This window comes from Bicyclus anynana, chromosome 1, assembly GCF_947172395.1.
Source record: "Bicyclus anynana chromosome 1, ilBicAnyn1.1, whole genome shotgun sequence".
In the NCBI taxonomy this organism is placed as follows: domain Eukaryota; kingdom Metazoa; phylum Arthropoda; class Insecta; order Lepidoptera; family Nymphalidae; genus Bicyclus; species Bicyclus anynana.
Window position 1 is genome coordinate 18419771 of NC_069083.1, and position 24745 is coordinate 18444515.

At 36.0% G+C, this 24745-nt stretch overlaps 3 protein-coding genes across 5 annotated transcripts in view; 2 read left to right on the forward strand and 1 right to left on the reverse strand.

The window, feature by feature from the left end:
* LOC112048366 (kinesin-like protein Klp10A) overlaps positions 1-10252 on the forward strand; it is a 76957-nt gene extending 66705 nt beyond the window's left edge. For all 3 annotated transcript variants that reach the window (XM_052883107.1, XM_052883114.1, XM_052883118.1), the window contains 3 exons: positions 139-250; positions 1011-1185; positions 3391-10252. In XM_052883107.1, coding sequence (XP_052739067.1) covers positions 139-250; positions 1011-1185; positions 3391-3533 — 430 coding nt within the window. In that variant the 3' untranslated portion in view covers positions 3534-10252. The remainder of the gene's footprint in view (positions 1-138; positions 251-1010; positions 1186-3390) is intronic.
* A 934-nt stretch (positions 10253-11186) lies between these two features.
* Positions 11187-16750, reverse strand: LOC112048364 (protein adenylyltransferase Fic). Its single transcript, XM_024085863.2, has 3 exons — positions 15567-16750; positions 14800-14997; positions 11187-13930 (listed from the first exon to the last, which is right to left on the reverse strand). The coding sequence occupies exons 1-3, from the start codon at positions 16589-16591 to the stop codon at positions 13798-13800; spliced, it is 1356 nt and encodes a 451-aa protein (XP_023941631.2). The 5' UTR covers positions 16592-16750; the 3' UTR covers positions 11187-13797.
* Positions 16751-17082: 332 nt separating this feature from the next.
* LOC112048356 (Fanconi anemia group D2 protein) lies at positions 17083-23079 on the forward strand. The gene has a single exon (XM_024085854.2). The coding sequence runs from the start codon at positions 17221-17223 to the stop codon at positions 21256-21258; it is 4038 nt and encodes a 1345-aa protein (XP_023941622.2). The 5' UTR covers positions 17083-17220; the 3' UTR covers positions 21259-23079.
* Positions 23080-24745: the final 1666 nt, after the last annotated feature.

The following is a 24745-nucleotide window of genomic DNA, read 5'->3' on the forward strand; positions in this document are numbered from 1 at the left end:
GATGCTACTCGAAGAAAGTGATCATATGTTTAATTTATATTATATACACAAATACTAATTTCTCTTCTTCTCTAATCCAGTAAATACTATTCATATATTGTGTATAAAGTGATTGTATGATTTGTGTTTCAATTCCAGAGTGAAAGAACTTGGGACTTCGGAAGGCACGCGCGGTCGCGCCGAGTCGCCGCTGGCCGACGTCGAAATGGAGCCCGCGCACGACGACCTCGCGCACCTGCGGTCGCTTAATGTAAGCTCTGTTGTCTATAGTCTTCATCGTTCATCATCATTATCAGCTGATGGATGTCCACTGCAGGACAAAGGCCTCTTGTTAGTAAGTCGCAACGTCTATTGGTTCGTGGAGCTATGTGTTCTGCAATGTTCTGTGATTGAACTTATGAGACCCATTAATCACAATATTATAAAGACGAAAGTTTGTGTGCGTGTATGTTTGTTCCTCCTTTACGCTGCGGCTACTGAAGCGATTTGGCTGAAATTTGGAATGGAAATAGATTTCACTCTGGATTAACATACATACATACTTGAAAAAATCCATGGTTCCCGTAGGATTTGTGAAACTGAATTCCAGTCGGACGAAGTCGCGAGCGTCCGCTAGTTTATAATAAAGACTTGCATTTGTATTATTGCTATCATAGGGATGCTTTTGCAAAACTAAAACTTAACGTTAAATGAAAATGATCCCAATAGTTATGTTATGTGACATGTTAAAGTCCTGTATGCAATATATTTTTTTATGTAACTGTAACATATGAACCTGGTATCGTGATGACTGAAGAGATTTGCAACAGGATACTGAGGTACTAGAATTGACTGTCATTTGGCAATCTATTTAAGGTATCCTAATTAACTTACAAACTGCCAGATTGTAGGCCGAATGAAACTTTAAAACAAGGTTATTTAGGTGCATTTTAGTCTGGCAATACAATTCTGCTGTTGGTAGGTTGCTTATCTAATTTCTATTGCTAATAAGGTTCCATTTTCAAATCCAGGAAGGCGATATGTCAGCGGAGATGTACACGTTCCACGAAGCGATCGATGAGCTGCAGCGCGCCGAGGAGGAAGTGCTGGACAACCACAAGGCTATCACCGATTACCTACAACACGCGTTACAGCGCTGCAGCGCTTTATTGACGCTGACGAGGGACGTTGACTATGATCAGGATGGTGAGTACTTGATACTTCCTTGGCTACTATGGGCTCCTGGTACCTTCGATATTTAAACGCTATATATACTTTATAATGTGTTTGGGAATTTATTTGTTTAGTGATAGTGATATGCTTAACAAGTGAGTGGTTATTTGCAGATTTTTGTGTCTATACTCCCTTGGTATAATGGCAATTTGCTTAATGATGTTAACAAAATTTAATTGCTTTTCCATTCAATGACCAAGACTGTTACTTTATGGTATTCATGGTCTTTTGGTGGTTCTATAGTAATTGTTGTTCTTGATTAACAATGTTATTAAAGTGTTCAAAAACTTAAATTCAAAATACTATAATTTAGAAGTAAACGAAGTTCTGTACATCACAATATTATGTATTTTGTATTGATTAGATTGTATATATTTTGTGTGTATTGAAATAATTATTTGCTTGTATGATGTGTTGCTTAGATTACAGAGTTTAGCACTTCAATGCATGTGATTATTATTTGGTTATTTTTAATGTAACTTTTCGCCAATGTAAGATATTTATAATCTATCCTCTTCATGAACTTCCAGTATAAATGTAGCATTTGTATTGATTTGAAAAGATTTCGAGTCAAGTTTTACTTATGCATTGCGGTGAGAAGACTGCGTTCAATGTATAGTCTGACAAGTTCGTAGATAACACTCCCATGATATGCGGGCGACAGGGGGAAGACTGCGCGGGTGTGAAATGCTGCGTGCGGGGAAGTGACGTGGGTTTTTATTAATCGCTACACGCCCCCCGGCCCGCGCGGTACATCGGGAGTGTTACGAACGAAGTTGCCAAGCTATAGTGTGCACGCGCGCGCATGTTGCAGGCATATGGCGGCGCATAAAGCGACTGCGCGCCGTCGCGAGCAATGGCCTTGGCAGGAGACGCGCGGGCCGCATGTTAGGTGACCACCGCCGACCTACTGCCGGCCATCGCTTGCATCACCAGCCAATGCTATCGCTCATTATATCGACTAACTATGCTCTTAGAACCTTGAATGACCAGCAGTAGTTATGCAATTTGGTGTACGATTAAAAACATGAGCCACTACATATAACATGGTTATTTTAACACCTGACATGGGAATTTCAACAAAATGACATTAGAATATGGCATTTTCAGCAAAATTACATTACAATAAGATCAATGCCACTGGATGTACAGGCTTATTTTTTAGTTGATGAGTATTGTATATACCCATGGTGAGTTTTGTAGGCAACTATGGAGTTTGGTTATGGATAGTACTCAGTAACCAAACATACAGTAGATTATAGATAGATCTCTAACATTACAATTGTTTAATGTTAGAGATCTATCTATAAAGTTACAATTCGTGGGAAACATTGCTGAGAAAGATATACATAACGATGAAGGCAGTTGATTAGTGTCTTTATTAATACCACCATACCGTTATAACTTAAATCATAATATGCAAATTCAAGCTCTATTAATCGCATCAAACTTGACCATTAAACACTGCATTAAAATACTTGTTAAGTTAAAACATTCTATTCTAGTACTAAAACCGTTTTAAATTAAATTCTCCATTTTTTATTTATCTGTGTTCTTGGCCTTATTTTGGTCCAATAATAATTATATCCATGAGTAACAATCATTCACATCAGCCTATTTAATGTTGCAGTTCAATTAAGGCCATGATTTTATTAAAATTTTCTAAACATATTAATTAAATTTATATAAAAACCCATTCAGTAACTACATAATATTAAAAAAAAACCTAACTGAAACAAACACCAAAATGATTATGATAATGTTTTATATTTGCAATTTGACTACTGGACTAATTAATATAAATTTGCCGCTATGAATATGTCCGCCTTTTCATACATCAAAGCGGGAAACTTATTTAAGGCGAATCATAGTATAATACGCCATCTCCAATTTGAGTGATTTGATAAAAGCTGAAAGTTTTATAATCCCATACATTTACCAGTTAAATAAATAAGTACCTATGAAGATTTGGATCATGGATATATACTTTGGTTAATGTTTCCTTTAACAGTATGAGATTATTGTGCCCAATGTGCATATGACGATACCTGTCGAGAGGAGCTGACAAACTTACAGCTTTTATAAAGTGACGAAGCCATCAAAGGCTCGCGTTCTAATATTTATAATATCATTGTCAGTTTTAACCAAAATAACATAAATGTGTGTATTATCCCGCAGCGTACGCGACGCAATGGGAGGAGCTACTGAACGAGCAGCTCGCCGTGCTGGCACAGTCGCGCGACCTGGTCGCTGAGTTCCGTTCGAAGATGCAACAGGAGGAGCACATCTCGCGCCGCATCCACCCGCCCCGCCCGCACTAGCGTGCGGGTGCGTGCGTGCGTGCATGCGGTGTGTGAGCGTGCGTGCGTGCATGCGTGCGTGCGTGCGTGCATGCGGTGCGTGCATGCGATGCGTGAACGTGCGTGCGTGCGTGCACGTAGTGTCGATGTCTCGAAATCACTCAAGTACGATTATTATTCGGGCTGATGTAAAGCTGGTCAGATGGCGCCATAACATGTTCGCGTTATTTTTACAATGAAGATGTTTGTGACTTGTTTTTGATAAATACTTCTCATAAAAAAAAAATCGATAGTCCACAAGTACTGTACAGGTGGACTGTTTCGATTTTTTTCGATGAGAATTTAATGTAGGATTTGGTATATTAATTAATTATTATTCGTTGTTTTTTGTTGTGTTGTTTGTTTCTGTTATACACGTGGTGTGGTTTCAAAGTCAAATTACACCAAGTTGAATTAAATCTGCGAGGGTTCCGTGTATATTAGAATTTTTTACACACCAGACCTAGCAATCTATTTTATCTATGTTTTTACGTTTGTTTGTATATTTGTTATTCGAAATCAGGGATGTTTGTGCGTGTTGAAATATTAGAAAGTTATTTTACAACAATCTTATTTCAATGACACACATGTTTGATTTAACAGAAACAAACACATAAATATGATTGTACATAAAGTTTATATAAATGAGTTATAACCATTTCCTTATCAAGTAAAATTTTCAGTCCACAAGGTAGACATTTTTAAATGAACAGTGGCGCCATCTCTAGACGCTTAAAACGCGAGCCCAAAATTAGATTATTATATCATTTGCCATGTTAAAATTTAACTTTCATAAAATATATTTATGCAACTGAAAACCATGTCAAATGACAGAAGGGTCAAATGGAAATCAAACTGTGTATGTAGTCAAGTTACACATCGATTCTCTTACTACAAATGCTAACGCTACTTTTTTTTATCACACTATAATCATAATATCTACCGATAGGACGTTTGTGCTCGATAGATCACGTGCGACACCTATCAGTAGGTATGTCATCCGCATACATTTTTTTAGTTTTGTAAGAGTAGCGTTTGTAGAAAGAGAATCGAAGTGTAACTTGGCTAGAGCTAGTTTCATAAAGGGGACGCTATATTACGCTGCATTTTTAAACCGTGACGAAAGTATTATCAAATGAATAACATAATTTTCAAAAATCGACTAATCTTTTACTAGACACCACCACACATTGTACTTTTGTATTGTCTATGAAGTGAGTTTAGGTGAATTTTTATTGTGACGTCACTTGTTTCACTTCATAGACAGATGATTTTCGCTCTATGTAGTGTGCGTACATGCGACCAAGTGAAGACTAATAGACAAAATGTCGTCCAATGGCGGCGAGCCTGTCCCAGTCCCATCTTTTTCATACCAACGCAATGGAAAGGGATAGCGTTATTTCCGGTTGCTTTTTCTGTATTTCTCTTCAAGAGATTATCTCGCATGTTAGCGCAGTAGTCCTAACATTCGATCCAAGATATTTCGTGATAACAAAATGACATATTGTTGACCAACAGTGCTGAAATTGATATATATCCGTCTCTCTTTCGTTGCGATAGGACGAAAGAGAAAGCTGTATTTAGGGCTTGGTCGCCCACTCTGCATTTTGTCTGCATTATGTCGTGGGTCGCACGTAAAGCCTACTTCGGCTTGTGAACGAATTGTTAAATTGAATGTAAACGGTAAGTAACCTAACCTAACTCAGCGGTTGCGTTTACGTGAATGAATGCTCTCTAAATATATAATTGACTGGATTGTACTGTCTCGTGCGCGAACGACTTCACGAATAGGGATTCCGAACGGTTTGAAATATGTTATTATGAAAAATTATGTGAGATCAGCTGTTATATATTTAGTCATAAATAATAGTGTAAGAGCCCGTGAACGCCAGACCTTCGTCATTTTATCGAAGCTGAAAGTTTGACAGCTCATGCTCCTACCATAAGTAAGTATAAAGTTTGGACTGTGATGGCTTTGGGAGGTAGCAGGTTTTAAGGATCCAGACCATCAACCGTCTAAGTATAAATTGTATTTTGTTTTATATGTTTCTCTCGGCATAATATTATGAGAAAATTTATTCACAATCTCCAGCCACTCAGCTTCGCAGCAACCATTCGGAAAACACTATTTCATTTGTAACTTCAAGGGTGTCTAGCGAAATGTTGCCATGAAGCCAAGTGTTTGACGAATGGTGCTAACATTTCTCAAATTATGCCGATAAAAATATAAAAAAATATACTTATACTTAGTGGTTGAGGGTCTAGAGCTAGATCCTTGAAACCTGCTATCTACTATGGTCCAAACTCCATAGTTGGTTATGGTGCTTATCTAAAGTAGGAGCATGAGCTGACAAACTTTCAGCTTTTATAAAATGACGGAGGTCTGGGTGTTGCTGGCTCTCTGTCTATAATGTTATAGACTGGCAAGTTTGTTGATAACACTCCCATGATATGCGGGCGACAGGGGGAAAGACTGCGCCGGATGTGAAATCGTGCGGGGAATCATTTGCGGGTTTTCATACACGCCCCCCGGCCTGCGCGGAACATCGAGAGTGTTACGAACGAAGTGCCAAGCTATAATTGATACTGTGGCTATCCTGTGTTTTTTTTTTAATTTTGTTGTATGTACCGATGTAAGATCAAATTATTTGTATTTTGCTTCCGTTTTTCGATTGTATCGTTGTATCTAAAGTTCCTAACAAAAAATAATTATGTATATAATCTGTTTGTGGGAAAATCAATTATAGACTACGAGCATGCATACAGACATACCGGCCTAAGCGGCGCAGTGGTGTGCGCGGTGGATTTACAAGACGGGGGTCCTAGGTTCGATCCCCGGCTGGGCCGATTGATGTTTTCTTAATTGGTCTGACTGTTTGTGGCCGTGGTTTACCACCCTACCGATAAAGACGTGCTGCCAAGCGAACCAGAATTCAGAAGAGATGCATTTTGTGCAAACTGCACACCCTAGATAAACACCTTGTGCACGCCACTACGTATGTCTGGCTGTTGGTGTTGTATTTGTCACTGATGTTGATCGTCAAACAAAAATAATTTGTTGATTATTCAATTGGCAAAAATGAAATAACATTCGCAATTCGCAGAAAATTGTAGTTTTAAATTATGGAAGGTTTAATAAATACGTAATAAATAGATTCACCGGTAGAATATCAATTTTGAAATCGCGCGTCTAGGACCCAGTCTGTGTTTTTTTTTTAAATTATTCAAAGACTTCTGAATATGTATTATGTTTGTTTATCTTGTTACGTTTTACTGATGCATTTAACTTTGCTAATGGCCTACTCTATGATAACGATACTCTATGGTAGATATTATTGTGTAATTAATGTCTTTAAACATGGTGACGTTATGGATTGGGGATAGGATTTTGGAATAATACCCAAACCATAACGTCTATAAAGAAAGAAAGTTTGAGTTTTGCTCACATTTATGAAACTTTGAGAATTATTTTTCAATCATCTGTTATTTGAATTTTTTAATTTGCCCAAGTGCACTAAAATCATTTCATCGCGACATATCATAAATCAATTTTAGTGTCGAATATAAATAATTACTTTATTTACACTGCTCGAAGTGTAAATAAAGTAATTAGAATAATAAATTATTAAAAAAAAACGAGAAAAGAAATTATTAATTATTACACCAAATCCTTTGTCTTGAGAAAGTCATCTTGCACGGTCAGAAGATGCGTTTTTAGATTTTTTTTTAATATTAGTACAAACATAGGGCGCAAATATTAACGCAAACGCCACTGGAAAGATTGGATTTATTCTTACGTCATCAACCCATATTCGGCTCACTGCTGAGCTCGAGTCTCCTCTCAGAATGAGAGGGGTTAGGCCAATAGTCCACCACGCTGGCCCAATGCGGATTGGCAGACTTCACACACGCAGAGAATGAAGATAATTCTCTGGTATGCAGGTTTCCTCACGATGTTTTCCTTCACCGATTGAGACACGTGATATTTAATTTCTTAAAATGCACACAACTGAAAAGTTGGAGGTGCATGCCCCGAACCGGATTCGAACCCACACCCTCCGGAATCGGAGGCAGAGGTCATATCCACTGGGCTATCACTGCTCGATTTATTCTTAAAACTATTATTATATTTTTAATTACATACATATTATTTGTCCCGGAGGTGTTACATCTAAAATTGAAAATTCGAAATCTCTCTCTTGTGTCATAGAAAAAATAAAAATTTTTAATCGGTCAAGCCGTTTTTTTTTTGAGTTTTAGCGAGACTAATGGTTGTATACGTACAAGAATATTATGATTTTCGCGTAAAACGTGCTAATATAAAAATACTAAAATAAAATATAAAAATACTCTTGTTGTGAAATGTACCTAATTTTGAAGTATTAGGTGCCTGTTAAGGGACTTCGTCAATGTAATTGGATTTAGAGATGAAACACTAAATATAAAGAAAAAAAATTGTTTCTCAGAGTTGGTGGGTTAACAGCGTTTCTTACTCTGCAAACAATTTCGATTCTAACTGAAGATATGCATTTCCATATGGATTGTGAATATGACGGATACATGAATCGGTAAGAATTATAATTAACTTCTATTTGCAGATTGTACAATATCAGAATTAGTATTACCGTATTGTGTAAATTTTTTGACAGTTGAAAATCTCCAGATAGCAAACTGACAAGAAAGTTACATAAATCGGCAGATTCTTGACACTTATGTCATCAGAAAAAATGTTGAAAGCGGCCACTGATAAAATCGGTGGTCTGTGGTGGACCTTACAATCTAAATATTATTTCGCCAATTCTCTCACATAATCGCGTCATTGTCATAAAAATCGTAAAATATAGTTATAATAATTATTTTTAAATTAATAAAAAATAGTAAAACCACTTAAAAAGACTAATGATTATAAGTTTTTCAAGTCAATACTTATATTTTCGTTTTTTTTTGTAATGTGACTTATTTATTATATTGTGATAATTAATTGTAACTCTTTTGTACCTACTTTAGATATTCGTTCCGTTGACTGCCTTAGGGTCTTCTTCAATAAAAATCGCTTGTAATAACTGTATCTTGGTTTTGTTTTTTTTTTTAATTCTTAACCACTTACCTATTATGTATTTTTTGTTTTCATTTATTTTACACTTTTCTTAAAATCACACAACATATATATTTTTTCCTTTCAAGTTGATCTTTGTCGATAAAACGTCCCGCATGTATGTGGCCTAAAACTTGTGAAATATTACTAGGTAGACATTTTTTGTTTTTTTGTAACAATTTTGTTGATTTACCAGATTTTGGCTTATACAGCTGTAATGTAAAATAGCATTTATTTAATGTACTGGTGCTACAATATTGACCATGACGATAATGTATCTGAGTTCAAAATGAATATCTAATATGTGGCAGAGGCAGAGTCAAGCACATTAAAAAAATATATAATTAATGCATGTTCCTACTTTTACAATAAGGTCATTTCACATAGAGCGTTTTCCGTCCATCGACCTACATAACAATTTTAATTTGCAAAATCAATGATGTTCAACACTGATTTGCGCTTAAGAATACTTGGCGGCGTAACGCTACATGTGTATTGGCCCTAACGAACCTACAAATGAGCTGTTAGAATATTAGAAAAGGTTCCTCAAATGGCGTTTATAATTTGTATAAAACAGCAATGTGCTTGATATAAAATTGGTTATCAAATATAGAAGCTATTTAAAATATTATGTGCAGGATCATCGCAGCAGATTCTACAGCTTACAAAGTTTATTAGATAGTGCTTTTTAATAAATATTAATTAATTAAAAAAGAAACTTATCGGTACTCTGTATCAGAGTGACTGTTCGCGCCGATGAACGAAATCTATTAATCATACTTTTAATTGTACCACTAGGGAGACGCGTGGCCTCTTCGTGATATAAAAGCTTAAAAGAGCCGCGTGTGTGGGTGCCCTTATAACATCTACAGACATGCCAACTTCACTAAACGATCCGGCTTATAATTATTGTTTATTAAAACCATGAAATAGTATAATAAGTTCCTGAAGTTAATTTATTAGAAGTTGTAACAGTCCTCTCAGAGTCTAATTACGAGTAGGATTATAGACTGGTTTGTGATGTGCAAGTTTCATAGTAATAGTATCAAATATAGTGAATAAGATACCTTACTTTCCTTCCATACGTTATACTGCCATAGTAAGAAAAGTAAAACTGGTAATATTAATCTTTTTATTTATCAAATCTTAATTAAAGAAATTTTACATTGTTAGTTTACTAGATGGCACTGCAGTTGAGTTGCAGTTGGTGAGTAAAAATTCAAAAGCATTCATGAGCTCGATTGCCAGAGTGTTCTTCAAGGTGTTCCTTGATACTATTGCGAATATTTTATACTATTATACTACACATATGTATTTAAAATCTGTAGTTTTTTGAGTAAATAGTGGGGCCTTATTGTTCTGATAGGTCTGTTCACTTCAACATAGACTAAATGATAGGTTGGCGCGTCTGTAGATGCTTAACGCTGAGATTGTATTTTTTTTTTGCTTAAATGAATTAGTTTGTATATTATTCGTGTTGTGTTGTGTTGGACGAGCGAAGGGAGCGACTGCGGAGCGAGGGGCGAGGGCTCGTGCTAGTGAAATGCTTTATTATAATAAAAACCTATTTTAACATCGCACATTATAATAAATTAATCGAAATTGATTCGGCTGTTTTATTTATTGTAAAAGATCTTACGCTACCTGTTTTTATTTTACTTGCACATCATAATCTTAATAAGTTCCTAAGCCTAAGGTTGCCTGGAAGAGATCGCTACTAAGCGATAAGGCCGCCTTTTGTATTCTACTTTTTCTTATGTTTCTGTTTTGCTTGTTTTCTTTTATTTATTGTGGTGTACAAATAAAGAGTATTAAATTAAATTAAATAATCTGCATACTCATTCTTTAAAATGTATTAACACACCTAGACATTGGAGAATATCACACGAACATTTTCCAGTTGGGAATCGAACCCACGGTCGTGAATGCAGAAAGTAGGGTCACTACCCACGGCGCCACATTAATACAGAATAATGAGCTACGGGCAAACTGTCTGGAGTCAGTTGGTAAAGTAAAATCGGGTCTCTGATTTCAAAACTCAACTCAGTGGATAAAACCTCTGGCTCGGATTCAAATACACCTCCGGAGGGTGTGGGTTCAAATCCGGTCCGGGGCATGCGCCTCCAAACTTTTCAGTTGTGTGCGTTTTAAGAAATTAAATATCACATCTGTCTCAAACGGTAAAGGAAAAACCGTGATACGAACCTAAACCTGCATACCAGAGAATTTTCTTAATTGTCTGCGTGTGTGAAGTCTGCCAATCCACATTGAGTGATGGCCTAACCCCTCGCATTCTGAGGAGACTCGAGCTCAGCAGTGAGCTGAATATGGGTTGTTATTGATGACGATGATTTGTTTTCTCAAGTGCTTATAGTTAACAAGTTTCAACAAAGCTAAAAGCATAGGGCTTAGCTTTGTTGAAACTTGTTAGCCTGGTTTATGAACAAAATGAAATAACGAATGACATGCTCAATTTCTTTGTAGTCCAACCATTAATGAGATCTTGCTCAATTGATATGGGACGCATAAATAAAACTATGTTAGCAGAAAAAATATTTTATTAAGGTACAGGTTTTTGTACTATTTAGTACATGGAATTTAGGTTACAAAGTTAAAACAAAGACGAATAATTTGGAAGACACTAAGCACCTAAAAAGTGCCTAAATTACAAGTAAAAACGACAATACAATATAGTAGATGACATAAAACAAATACAAGCACAATTTTTCTTATTAATATGTTTTGTTTTCGCGTTTTGTGCTCTGAAAAGTAACACAAGCGACTCAATTTTAATTGTCTTTTAATAAACATTAAATGCATAGTTTGATTAATAAAAGTGATCCTTAACCCATCCTTGGCTGAATTTGGTAAATATTGAAAAGGATGGCACTAGTTGTCAATTTCTAAGTACTATATAATCCACAATTCACCTATTAAAACATAAAATCCTTTATTTACAATTTACACAATAAATAATGATTATATTTATGTATCACAGTACACACTTATGTTACAAATAAATAAATACATACATTATTTACATAATAGCACATCCTTTACATTTTATGTCGAAAATGCCATATACAAGTAGAAAAAAATCAGATGCCTTTTTACGATAAATAACTCTTCTCTGCAACTCTTTGATTGTAAATTATTTATTGTATAAAAGGTGAGCATACATTACGTTTCTCAGTGCAATACAATTTTAACATAAAGTTATTACAAACACCCTCCATCCAGGCTCTAGGAGGACCATGTCCTTTTAATATTGACGGTACATTGATGATTATTTGATAAAAGATAAAGATTTTAGGCAATTTGTTTTGTTAATATGCCACATATAACCAAAAACCTTCCTCACAAAATTGTCAGGCATCAAAAAAATGCTCATTCATTTACATCATTTAGTATTACTATTCTCAACAACTAGGAAAGACTTGCTTCCGTTAAACATACTATATACAATGCAAACTTTATAGCATCTCGTTAATAAGCTGCGGCTTCGCTACACGCAGGTCTATGAAGTACCTACGCTAAATTCAACCCTGCCGCCGCCCGCCTGCGTTCCGGTGATACCTAAATTCTTGTATTGCGTTGCTTATCGTGTGATGTTCCGAAACGACATAAAGTTTGCTTCGTACTGTATATAGTTTAATGAAGCAAGGTAAAAAACGTAAACAAGCGTTGCAAATTTACACATAAAAGCGACCAAGTATTATTTCTGTCCTTACATGTCGGAAGCAACCAATTAGATTATATTTTGTATTTCGTGTCATTAAACGTAGCATGGTTGTGTTATGTTACGAATTCTGCACCAAATGAAATAATTATAACTAATACATCTATTTAAAGCAAATAAATAATAATTAATCTAGTTTGAGAACTAAGTAATGTCATCAGCTGGCTGTTCACTGTGCTATGCTGCATACCAAAGAATTGAAAAGAAGTCGGTTAAAAATGTAATATCATCAAAACAAGGATATTTACATTTCCGAAACTAAAATAATCTTTTTAACATAAAAATGGAACCGACTTCAAAGACAAAATTACTAACCCTATTTTCAAGAAAATGAAATGGAATCTGGAAGGATACTCTTTCAAACGAAAAATATTTTTTCAAAATTGGTTATTAGGCGTCGAATTGAGAACCTCCTTTTTTCAAGTCGGTTAAAAAGCAAAGAAACTGTATCAGTCCATGCGCCTACTCGTATGTAAGAAGTACATAGCAATAGTGGGCAATTTTTTTATGACAGATATCGTCTGAGAGTACCGCCGCCATTATTTCTGCCGCAAAGCAGCATTACTGTATGAATGGTGTGGTTGTAAGGCAAGTGTGAAGTGTAAATACGACATAAGACTTAAGTGTCGCACGCGACAGTCACAAACGCCGCTACAAGAAGCAAGAAGGGGCCACAAAAGTAGCTGAATCGCGCGACATCCACTTATGGCCGGTGATCGACACTTGGCTGCTACTGTTTTTGCAGCATGCAGTATCATAATCGCGCGAGTGGCGTGTTGCGGCGTGGCCCACAAGAAGCGAGCAGCGACGATTGTAACGAGCGGTGGCCACCGGCGACAACCGTGTGTGGCGAGTCCATAAAATAAAATGTATGAAAACTACAGGAAATATGCCGGTAGGGAGCCCTAACACCTACTCAGGGTGGACACTTTGGAACTTATTCCTTGCGGGGCAAATGTAATTTAACAGATTTTAGATCACAATTCATCATCAAAAAAAGGCCCGGTTTTACGGTTTACCTCCTCCTAATAGTGCTATTTCACAACTTTTGTCTTTTTCATTTTGGTGAAATTAGGGTTACAGTAGTTTAGTGGGTTATTTTTTTATATGGATAGCTTCTTATAGGAGGATAAAACGCTTGGTAACGTAACGCGTTACGACGCCACCACAGACTATTATTAAAGTTTCCATGCTGTTTCTGACAAAATGCCTGATATAAACCATGGATGGTGATTTTAATAATGATGATGATGTTGTCACTTCTGTGAAGCGTGTTGAGACGCACACGTTTTTTATAATTCATCTCTGTAGTATGGCAGCATGTCAGGGCAGTGTGAACATTAGCTTAAAGATAAGGCTTACGGTGGCGTTTCTACTGATCTCAGGTTATAATCGGCTCCATATCAGCTGAATCAGAGCAGATCATCGTCAAAGCCCTCTCCGGTGAGGATGTGTGGGTTGCCGATGGCAGGGACACTGGGGCTGTACTCACTGGTGGCCCAGAGGTACAGGTTTAGTGTACGCTCCGTGCACTGGGCTATAAATCTGAAAAAATATAAAAAAAATTTACAAAATTTAAGAAAAAACAACTGCATGTAAGAAACACAACTAAGGATACTGATTTACTTGAACGGGTTGATTACTTGTAATATTTTTGGACTGGTCATATGTTACAAGACTGAAAAAAGGGTAAGATACACCCTGGTACCCAAGATGGGAGCAGACTATGTGGATGTCCAACAAGAAGGTGGGAAGATGACATCTGCCTAACTCTAGTCCACCAGATTTGCGGCTTTAAGTTAATAGCCCATGTTTATTATGGTGTAGCTCATACTAGTAGAGATTTTGCAAATCAATTTTATGATGGACAACAGTCTGAAAATTACTATTCCTCTTGTTTATAGGTACATTTGTTCTGTACAGAGCATGTAAAGTCACCATTCACAGTCATTGTCACTAACATCTGATAATAATAAACTTCTCATCAGAAAAATCGAAACACATGATGGTGTAATGGGCAATTTGGCTATGACAGTGTTAAGTGAAAATTGAAAATTAGAAATCAATTTGTTTATCATATAAAGTAAATGATACACTATTTTGAGACTAATATGTGATTTTCTGATGAGAAGTTTAGTTATAGGTTTTTGATGCTTCAACTACTTTAGTTTTGATTTTTAATTGATCAGGTGGTTGAAGCATCAGACACAACAATAGTGCTTACTTAGGCATTGTGGTGTATGGCACAATTTTTTAAATACATGTTTTTTCTTTCTTTCTTTCTTCTTTCTTTCTTATAAGTCAAACATGTTAGATGCAACCCTGCCAACCTGTATTAGTGCAGAGTGGTGGGACTAAGCTCCAAATCCTTTACTAGGAGAATGACTGTGCTATGGCCGTAGCAGATGACTCACCTCACAAACGGGCGGACGTCCCCCTCGTTGGCGGTCTGCAAGTGCTGGTAGTAGAGATGGCGGTGCTGCTTGGCGACGATGACGGGCGGGTAGCCGGCCTGCATCAGCAGCAGGTTCATCAGCAGCCGAGACGTGCGCCCGTTGCCGTCTATGAACGGGTGAATGTACACCAACTTGTAGTGTGCTAGTGCTGCATATCTGAAAATGTTGGTGGGAGTTTGATGTGAGACATCCTAGTGTTGTCACCAATAGCCCTAGCAAACAACCAACAACTTATAATCTTGAGAAGAGAAACAGACAAATATCGAACAAAGGCGGCAGAGTTATGCCAGTCCCACTTTTGAACATTTGAATGTTTTTCTTCACAATACATTATGTCCTTGGTTGTATGTTAGACATGAAGATCATGTGTTGCTAACGTACAGAGAAGAATATATTAATATGTCACGGGTTCACAATGAGGATGCCTGGTCCATTGTGTGGCAGAGAGAAAAAAATAGGACAATTTATATTTTTAGACTGTTTATGCTAGGCATGTTAGATAATTAAGGCATTTATAATACTACTATAGATTAATAAAATACTAATATGCAATATAATATTATCATCATCATCAGACAGACATGATGAAAATGTAATTAAATATTGAAGCAGGCGTAAATCATTAGCGATGTTTCATGAATGATCATTTATAATGATATAGTTGTAATTTTAACTAAATTAGTGAGATCATAATTTAAAAGTACAGATTAATATCAAACACATACCTCACTGGATGCAGATCCAAAGCATCTTCAGAGTTCAACCATTCCAAGAACTGGCTCATGAGGCTTTGGATCTCCATAGGCCCTGGAGGTATATGCCCTCCGACATACACTTGAGTTCTCCGAAACTGACCTCCTTCTATAGGATCCACATGCCCTAAAACTCTTTTATGTATCTCTAATATATCTCCCATAGTAATGTCTCTGATGCGGTACAGCAGTGTTGTATTTATATACTTCATGGCAGCGTCTAAGCCAAGGATCTCATTGTGCTCAGCGATGCTCTTGCCCTCTACGGCTACCCTTGTTTCTAATATACTTCGTGTTTGCTGCAAAGTCATGGTGTTTCCTTCTATAGCAACAGTATGGTAGATATGCTGAAAGTATGCTTCCTTCTTTGCTCTGCACAGAGCAGCATTATTCTCAGGTATAGACAGCAAAGTATCTCGTTTCTCATCAATCTTCCTCAACATTTCTCGGTCCAAATTCTCTACTATACTTGCAGTTCTCTGTCTGTTCATCAAAGCTCCAGAATGTTCGGGATAATTTGTTAAAGCCAATGTATACAGCTGGTCTGCTTTTACTATGTCCTTCTTTGTTTCTTCTAGAAATTCACCGTAGTGATTTAATATGTCTGCATGTTTCGGGGACAAGGCGAAAGCGTGTTGGAACAACTTTAATGCTTTTTCAGCTTTGCCTACTTTTTTCATTTCTAGGGCTGCGTTCAATGAGCCCACCGCTTCCGCATCGTGTGCCTTGTCGCGTTCCTTCGCTGGTGACGGAGACTGTTCAGCGAAAGGCTCGAGATACGTCCCATACAGCCCAGCTGGCAGTGGCGCAAACGGCTTCGATATTCTAATGTCATGGCTCAGCAACTTGTGCAAAGATATCAAAACGCCAAACGTACAAACCAGACTCGACAGCATCAACACCGTTTTACATTTATCCACTACCATTTTCACTTGGAACTGCTTCTTCGTTTCGCACTTCATTGCTTCGGCCCGTGCAGAGCTATTCATGAACAACATTATAACTTTGTCTCATAAAAACTAATCTTGTTGATAACATTTCGGAATTAGTCACAGTAAATAATTTAGATTTCATAGTGTATTGCAATGCAATTGCAAAATACAAATCGCAAATAACAGAAAAACACGTAAGGCATTAGTTTGACAATTGACACTTGACACTTGACAGTTGACAGCAAGGAACATATTTGTTGACAGTGAACGTGAACTTTGAAGTTTGAATTTTTAAATTGACATTTGACATTGAAAGAATCGGTCACAACCGGAAATGTCCATTGTTGACTACTGTAAATACATGAAAAAATAATTCATTATTGGAGTATTTTTCAAAAATTTTAAACATATCAACAGTCTTATAATTTCATAAATAATCAACCTTAGCTTTTCCAAAGGAAAGAATTGAAAAAAAAATAGTTTTGTTCCAGTTGTCAAATGTCAATGTCAGTGTCAATTGTTAACGATAGATAACACTGGCGGCATTCGAACTTACGAATTATCTATTAATCTGTGCTAGCGGCGAATGTCGATGTCGATGTTTTCCTGTTGTGTTTTGTATTTGTTTTGATCAATTTTGATTTTTGATTTGAGACGGGTGGCCGGGTTCCAAGTTCATTGTATTAATTGGAAAAATGAGGCTCAAAAGAACCTCGCAAAAGCCAGAGAACGAAGAATTGACACAACGGAAAAGGCAGAAGATCATCAGCGACGACTCCTTCAGTAAAACATTGGCAGAGTGCGGTTTAGAATTACACGAAAGCCCTGAAGAATGCGTCACTTCACATGAAACCATTGTTATCATACGAAACTTGAAGAAAACATTGCAAAAACATACAGATTATCCCGCTAATGTAGCAGAATTTTATTCAAATTTCGAAAAGCGATGTCGAGATATAGATGATTTCAAACATTACCTTTTCCCGAATATCGTTCGGAAAACAGACAATTCTGAATGCCCAGTGTCTGACAGTCTAGTGAAAATTTTACTCAGTGTACCTGTACTACAGAAGAAACTGATAGATTTTATTTTTGAGAAAGCTATATCACTGGCAGCTGACGGTAAGCTGATTCAAATGATACTGAAATGTTTTTCTTCCTTAGATTACATTGTTGACAGCAACAAAATCTCCATACACCTTATTGACCTTTTAGATGTGACTGACGAACATACGGTACGTTTAGAAATAATCACAGCTATACCTGATATTGTAGGAGATCAAGAGCATGAGAATATTGCAGGAGAAATGAGTAGGATCTTGAGCAATGATCCCGATCTGGTCCCAGCCATACTAGACTGCCTCTCGTATCTGTGTTTGTCAGATGACCAATATGAAAGGCTTCAAAAAAAAACCTTAAACATATTAAATACTATATCCAAATGTAAAAATTTTTCTAATTTTGTTAAATTTCTTCTAATACCTGGACGCACTTCTGACAGTGCTTATGTAGAAGTGGCACAAGGTTTAAGAAATGCATTATGTTGGTCCACATCTATTGACAAACCCGAGGAGATTGTGTCAAGTCAGGTCCTCACAGCTACTGCTATAAGGAACTCAATTGTATCATCGAAGGTGATTGCCACTGCGTGGTTAAAAGCAGTCTCCACAAGTGCACGTAGCACTGACCACAGGCCAATAGACTTTGTAATTATGGTCATTCTATATTCCACCTCAGAAGAAAGACAAAAATCATTGGAGAGTTTAATTCGAAAGGAAATAAAAAGCAATATATTGAATGAAGAACTACTTGATGAAGCATTTGAAAAATTCAAGCCCATACTCAAAGACTATTTGAAGCATCTTATTAGCTTGACAAATTCTCTCTTAGATATTAAAGCTGAACCTGTTATTCAAAATTTTGCCTCTCATCTGTACATTTTGATGTTTTCTAAGCTTGAAGAGTTCTGCCAAACCTTAGTAGCAGAACTATTGCAACTGGGCTTAGATTCAAAACAATGTGTAAAAAATATGCTATCAATTTTAAATAAAGTTGCATCAAAAGATATGTCTATACTAAAACCACAAAGTGTTCAAATGTTGAAACTACTGGATCACATGGATGATATGACTTTACCTGAAATAAGAGCTGTAATGAATTTGCTTTGTGGTCTTGCATACAGCTATGAAAATTCAGTTATTAGGGATGATATTCATATGATTATTAGGAAAGAATTGGGAAGTTCTAATCCTACAATCAAAATTCAAGGAATTTTAGCAGGAATACATGCTGTGAAGTATCTCATGGCATCAAAAGATGGAGAAGACCTATCAATTGATTCCGAAATTGATACTTCAGTGAACCAATTAATTCAAGGTGACCTTCGTGAGGCTGCACAAATTATAGAATCAATCAGTTGCCACACTAGACAATATCCTGATATGATAGCATTCTTCTATGATGAATTATGCAAAATAATCCAATCATCAAGTTATATAAATAAATGTTTTCTCAATTGGTTAACAGATGCTGTTACTAATGATTTACAACGAAATTTTTTAGATAACGGTTTAAAAGAAAAATCAATTAATGGTCTTAATCTTGATACCCAATATTGTTTGAATTCAGACAGTGAAATAGATGAAGTAATAGCTATTAATATTGCAGGCGTAACACTGCAAGCACAGGAAGATGTTAATATACAAATTTTGTCCCCATTATTTCTACTTGTACAGACTTTACATGTCAGAAAATACAATGGGGAATTGTCTCAAATTGATGCTTTGTTGGGATCCCCAGTTGTTATGCCCATTTTTGATGTTGATTCAATTGAGGATATGAGTTCCAATACTGTCTCTAATATTTTAGATTGTCAAATACATTGTGCCAATTGGTTTCGGGAAATAATAAATGCTTTTGCTTCACAAAATGATGCAGTTTTGAAAACAAAAATCTTTAGTAGAGTAGCACATCTTCGAAAGCTGGAGAATTTAATAAGCACAATATTATATAAGATCAATTTTACTTACAAGCCGCCAGTTAATATATGTAGTTTGAAAAACATTAATAATGAGCATACAACGAAATTAGGTACCAAGAAACAAAATGTTAAACAGAAAAATCCAAAGAGTACAAATGATGAATCTGTTTTACTTGAAACGCTGAAGTCACAATCTACTGGTAATAACAATAAAATTGTTATTAAAAATAAGATAGGACTCGTACAAAATGTAATCTTTAGACCATTTACACTTAGTATATTGAACCTTCTGAATAATTATTTAACAGATATTAATACTGACGACGAACTTAGCTTAAACTTTGAAAATTTACCCTTCATTTTAAAGTGTATTAACTGCAGTATTGAAAATGTATTGATATCAAGAATTAAAAGGAAGACATTTTTAACGAAGCAAAACTCTGCAGATACTTATGATAGTGTAAAAGCTGAAGACTGTGCAAGGTCAATAAACAAAATTCTTCCAAAGATAATTCACCACGTGAAATTTATAACTACACATTTAGATAAGTCTTTAACTAGTAATAAAGATGATAATGAAGAACTTTTAATGAGTGACGAAAATTCTGACTATATTTTAAGTTTAGAATATATTTTTAATATCTTCACAATATATTTTAAATGGATTGGATTCAAAATTCAACATAAAGGCCTTTTAGAAACTTCATTGCGAGAAATTGCAAATTTAGATAAAGACAATTCTACGTTTATTCAAAATTTATTAGTAACATGTGCTAAATATTTCCAAGAGCATGAGAAATACTGTGTTCAGATAACGACTGCTGTAGCACTGCTGGGTGTTGTTAATGCACTTCAAGAACATAGTTCAAACTCGACTGTAATAATGATATTAAGGAAAATGGCGAAATATTTCTTGTCTCGCGAATGGAAATCAGCAACTGGAGCTGCAGAAAAAGGACTATTTTTTAATCAGAGTATTGATACCTTTGTTCAGCTGAATCTCAAACTTATTGAAATCTCAGAGCTCAAAAATATCATTCTTTTACTAGAGAATGATGTAAGAAACTTAAAAGATCGTAAAAGCACATTGACGTTATATCCAAGTATAAATAAATCAAATTTACATATTTTGTATAGAAATTTGGGAGATGCTCTTTATGAATCGGCTAAAATATCTTCAAATAAAGGTTTAACCAACTTGGAACATTTAGATCTGTGGCGGGATGTTGTATTTATTATGAAACACATGTCTGAGCTGGCTAAAATACTTCAGAATAGAAATATGTTGATAGCTTTTTTTAAAAAGACACTTCCTATAATTAGATTGTTCGTGCAACTTGGAATGCCAATAATACAATTGGAATGTAAGAATGAAAGAAGAGAAAAAGAAATAAAGGAAATTTTGGAGACATTACAGCAATCTACACGATTTCTACGTACATTGGATGGTCATTTTAGGAAAAAGAAGGATAAAGCTTTACTTGGCAAAGTGCCTTACATGAAACAGTTGTTAGAAACGTTAATCTATAAGGTGAAAGAACTAGTAGAAGCAAATCCTGGTTTCGGAGTGTTTTGGATAGGCACCCTCAAAAAGAAGAACATTGACGGCGAAGTCATTAAGACGCAACAGAGTGTTGAAAGTGACGAGTCTGCAGAAGACGATGACGAGCAGTTAGCAGATGATGACGACGATGATACATACAATATTGTTCTTAGTCCAAATTCAAGGAGCGAACGAAGTGAAACAGTGTAATTGTGATTTATAATGTTTGTTCCACTTCTTTATTGTTATCAGCCGATGGACGCTCACCGCTGAACATAGACCTCTCTTGAGGATTTCCAAACAAAACAACACAGTCTTGAGTCGCTTGAATCCATTGACTACCCGCAACCGGCTTATATCTTCGGTCCATCAACACTGCGCTTGCCGGTGCAGGTTCGCCAGTAATTTTTATGGATATAACTACTATATTCAATCGTGCATTGCTTTCGTGTGCGAACTTATTTAGTCATCCCATTTGGAACATTTCGATTCTTATTCAATGTTAAAATTACTTACTTTAATATTTGTAGAATTTTCAGTATATAAATCTTATTTTAAGTGTATAAATCTGATAATATATATATTCATATTAATCAGATTCTGAAGTATAAAATAAGAAAACCAATGTTGAACTAAGGTTACAATTCATAATATTTGTCAGGAGTCAGGACGATTTAATTAACAAATCAAAATGTAACCAAATCATACTCTTCAATGGCAGAGAATAACCTTGAGCAGTCCCAGAGGCTTGTGACTCTGGGTGCAGGTTTAACCTAGGACTAGCCAACACTCTCAACCTTCACTGCTCAAGTTATTCTCCCTGCCTACCTCAAGTAAGCCATGAAGGATTCGTCTGTCTACTACTCTTTTCTTACAATACAGATGTATTGTAAGAAAAGAGTAGATGCATGTGTAATCAATCATGTTTATAATCGAAGGTACAAAGTATATTTTCATTTGCTTGTTGCAAAAGTCGTGCTGTCCACGACAACAAATGAAAACTCATTTATCCTAAATGTTTGTAACTGTTGTGCCTTTCTAGTAATAAAAAATTACTTTAATATAGTTTAGTATGTATAGTTATTCTATTTCAGGAAGACTTTGGATGTTGTAGACTTGGTGACAGCACGAACGATTTTGTGTGCGTAAACTAAAGGTCCGTCAGCATAGCATTTTTAAGTTATTTAGAGTAATATACCAGTGAATTAACTGTAGGGCTGGCTACATGCCCAGTGAAGAGTGTCGGGGATCCCTTCGTGAATGGATTGCCGACCGGCGAATTCATGAGCTCTGAAGGAATACTTGTATACGTATAACAAAAAAAAACTGCGACATGACGGTTATTTCTGGGGTCCCATCATTGGCGTATCTAGGAATATAGGGTGTATATCCTAGGGTGGGCCTGGCCCCCGGCATCAAGTCTATTATTAGGGTGTGCGCACATGTTCATTCTTGGGTGATCCATCCAATGAATTTGCCCTTGGCCTCATGATATAAATATATTAATTAAGCCACTGAGATATATCATATACGTCTATGGACGAGAGAGGAAAGAGATGTATTATCATATATGTCTATGTAATGAAGGGTGAAGCGAATTTCGTTTTACGATAACGCAGATATTCAGCAATCACTTATTTGAATATTTTATTAACATGTTACTGTTTTGCTAACGCTCCTTAAGTTTCACACACAAACACACTTATCTGCAAATAATGCAAATAATAAAAAATATAATGCAAAAATGCCCAGCATACCCTGAGAATTTATTAGGAACACAGTTTTGTGTCCTGACGGTTGGCCATTTTGAACAATTTGTACGCATAGTGCACATAACCCTAGCTAAAACAGCAGTTGATGCGCAGACCAGTGGTCTGCGCATCAACCAAATTCAATGTCTTCTGAAGGTAGACCTGAGCGTTTATAATAAGTAATAAAAGTTAATATTAATAAAAGTATAAGTAGGTACGTCACTGCTTTGTAAAAATTAATGTTATTTAATGAAGAATAAAACTTTGTATTTTAGTTAAATCCTTGTTTTCATTTTTAACCGACTTCCAAAAAGGAGGAGGTTCTACGTTCGGCTGTATGTATGTTTTTTTTTTTTTGCCAATCCAGTGTCATGCTTTAATTAAAGCCGTTTCTGAAAGAACCACAGAAATTTTGTAATTTAAACGGCTTAAATTAAAACATCACTGGCTTGGCACCGCCTTCAAACTGATCAGAAGGTAACACATAGGTAAGATGTTATTTTTTGCTTTTTAGTTTAGGTTAATTTTTGAGTTGGAAGTCGGTTGAATTTTTTTTATTAAAATTTTTATTTTTTAATTTTTAGTGTTAGCACACCTACTGAGTGTGAACAAAAATTAATAAGCAATTAGTTGAAACGTTATTTTCTTATGATAAGTATCTAAGTCTTCATCACCAGACCCCTAATACTGACACAACCTATCCAGGTGGAAAGTTCTCATCAATACAAAATTATCAAGTCCAAACACAAGGTAGCTACTGTGAACCGTCGAGGAGTTCCCTTAACTCTCATTCATCTTCGTCACCAGACCCCTAATACAGTCACAACCTATACAGGTGGAAAGTTCTCATCAATACAAAATTATCAAGTCAAAATACAAGGTAGCTACTGTGAACCGTCGAGGAGTTCCCTTAACTATCCTTCGTCTTCATCACCAGACCCCAAATACTGTCACAACCTATCCAGGTGGAAAGTTATCTATAATAAATTGGTAATTAAATAGTAAATGTTCTATTGTTTGTAATAATTTTAATTCAGAGTATCTGCGCATTCATCTGCCCCGTTGGTCCATTGGTTGGGATTGACTGGCGTCGACCTTTGTTCACGAGGTTCTTAAAAATCGACATCCCTTTCGGTTTCTACACGACATCATACCGCAACGCTCAATCCCTTGGCGATCCGTCTTTGCCGGTAGGGTAGTAACTAGCCACGGCCAAAGCCTCCTACGAGCCACCAGCAGGATATTATGGGTACCTATTATGTAACTCGCCGTGTACCATTCATAAAATCAGTCACTTCATCGTTTTTCATCGAATTATCGTTTTTGCAATCATCTAACATTGTGTTCAACGTCATTACATTATTATCGACATTTTACGTAAAGTAAAATTATAATAATCGTGTTAGTAGTCGATAGTACCTAACCTTATTGTAACTATTATACACTACCTTATTATAAACTAGTATTTTCGTAATTCTGTTGAAATAATCATGTTAGATGATCGTAGAAACTAAAAAACATTACGATTTGATGTAAAATGGTCCAGTCAAGGTTATTTCGCTGAAATAACTATTAGATTAGATGATCACTAAAACGACAATACGATAAAAATTAATTTTAATGGTACTCCGAGATACTTATTAAGCCCGCTGGACCAATTAAGAAAATCTCAATCGACGCAACCGGGGATCGAACCCAGGACCTCCGTCTTGTACCTATATCCACTGCACATACCACTGAGCCACGGAAACCCTCAAAGTCTCTAATGATGATATAGATGTTTTCAATGCATATTTTCAAGTTGGTAGTGTTTCAACCCCGTGCGTCGGAGAGCACGTGCAGTCAATTCATTTGGTCTTTATTATCAACCTATTAATAAATATCACATCAATTGATGCATATACTGTATGATATCCACCAGTAGGCACCGGGTGACATTTGTTACA